The 1478-nt window shown below is 37.3% G+C and overlaps 1 protein-coding gene across 1 annotated transcript; it reads left to right on the plus strand.

Moving 5' to 3' along the window:
* Positions 1-687, plus strand: LOC117622459 (auxin-responsive protein SAUR78). Its single transcript, XM_034353126.1, has one exon. The coding sequence runs from the start codon at positions 85-87 to the stop codon at positions 436-438; it is 354 nt and encodes a 117-aa protein (XP_034209017.1). The 5' UTR covers positions 1-84; the 3' UTR covers positions 439-687.
* Positions 688-1478: the final 791 nt, after the last annotated feature.

Genomic DNA, 1478 nt, shown 5'->3' on the forward strand with positions numbered 1-1478 from the left:
CACACTTTCCTCACACTTTTCTCTCAGACCCTCATCAAACACTTTGGTATCAAAAACCCAGCAAACCCTTTGAGCTTTAGAGAGATGGCAAAAGTGGGGAAGCTAACAAAGCTCAAGTCAGTCATAAAGAGATGGCCTTCATTCACCAAGCTCACCCGCACCACAAGCTCCATAGCTGCCGCAACAAGCGAATCAGATCATGACAGCAAGGTCTCCAAGGAGCTTCATGCTGTGTACGTGGGCAAGTCCAGGAGGAGATACTTGGTCAACTCAGACATCGTTGATCACCCCATCATCCAAGAGCTGGTGGACACGTCATCAGGTGAGGTGGTGGTGGCCTGTGAGGTGGTGCTGTTTGAGCACTTGCTGTGGATGCTGGAAAACTCCGAGACTCAGTTGGGCTCCATGGACGAGCTTGTTGAGTTCTACACTTGCTGAGTTCTGTGTGTTTTGACAAGAAATGAATTGAGTTAATTAGCTAATTTGTAAATTAAGACTATAATTAGGGAATTAATGTTTTGTTTTAGTTTTTGTGTGTGTGTGTGTGTGGCTGCTATTTGTGAATGCATGTCCATTTGGACGGTGAGGTTTGATTTAATTAACCCATTTCATTTAATTTTACTGCGAATGGAGATCGACCATGTTAAAGAACTTGGTTAATTATGTTATGAATTGTCATTTTATTTACCAATTGTTTATCATTAATCAAAATGATTGGGAGTATATTGAAATGAACTACAATTTTATTCTATTTTATTATTTATTTTAATTTTAATCTTCGATTATTTTCCACCTTTCACATATATATATTTTTTAAATCTGTTATGTGCCCCAATGCATCAACTTTGATATGAGGGATTGAAAAAAACTAATGATAATGTTAGGGTCTTCAGGATTTTGAGGGATTTGACTACAAGCTGGAATCAAGAATGAATGTATGCTCAATTCTTGCCCCAAAAGGGGAAGAAAAAAAAAATGTTAGCTGTGTGCAGACATCAAGTTCTTGTTAAATAAGAGAAAAAAGGTATGGAAATTGGGTATTATTGCTGATGTGCAAGTAGCTAGGAAAAATCCAGCCCACAGTACAAGGACGTCCTGCATTGGTCCCCTCTAATTTTGGTCCTACTACTACAATCTGAATCTCCCCTAGATTTTGCCTTTGCAAGTCTTGACTATGCCATAAAAAATAAAAATTAAAGGCACACCGTTTTCTTCTTTTCGTAGCCTTTATTTACTTGTATACTAAAGTTTTAATAGCGAAGGACCTACTAATGTAGTTGTTTAGAACAATTGCTCTTTGGAAAGGTTATGAGTTCGAGTTCTAATATTCGTCTATTGTGTATGAGTTTAGTATATTATCGCCCCTCTTAATAAAAAAAATCTCCTCTCAACGAAAAAGTTTTACCAAAGTTTATGGAGATTCAAAAGTGAGAATTAACTGTATAAGGTGGGGCAAATGTAAAGTACAATTGGTCATT

This window comes from Prunus dulcis, chromosome 3 (genome assembly GCF_902201215.1).
Source record: "Prunus dulcis chromosome 3, ALMONDv2, whole genome shotgun sequence".
NCBI lineage: Eukaryota > Viridiplantae > Streptophyta > Magnoliopsida > Rosales > Rosaceae > Prunus > Prunus dulcis.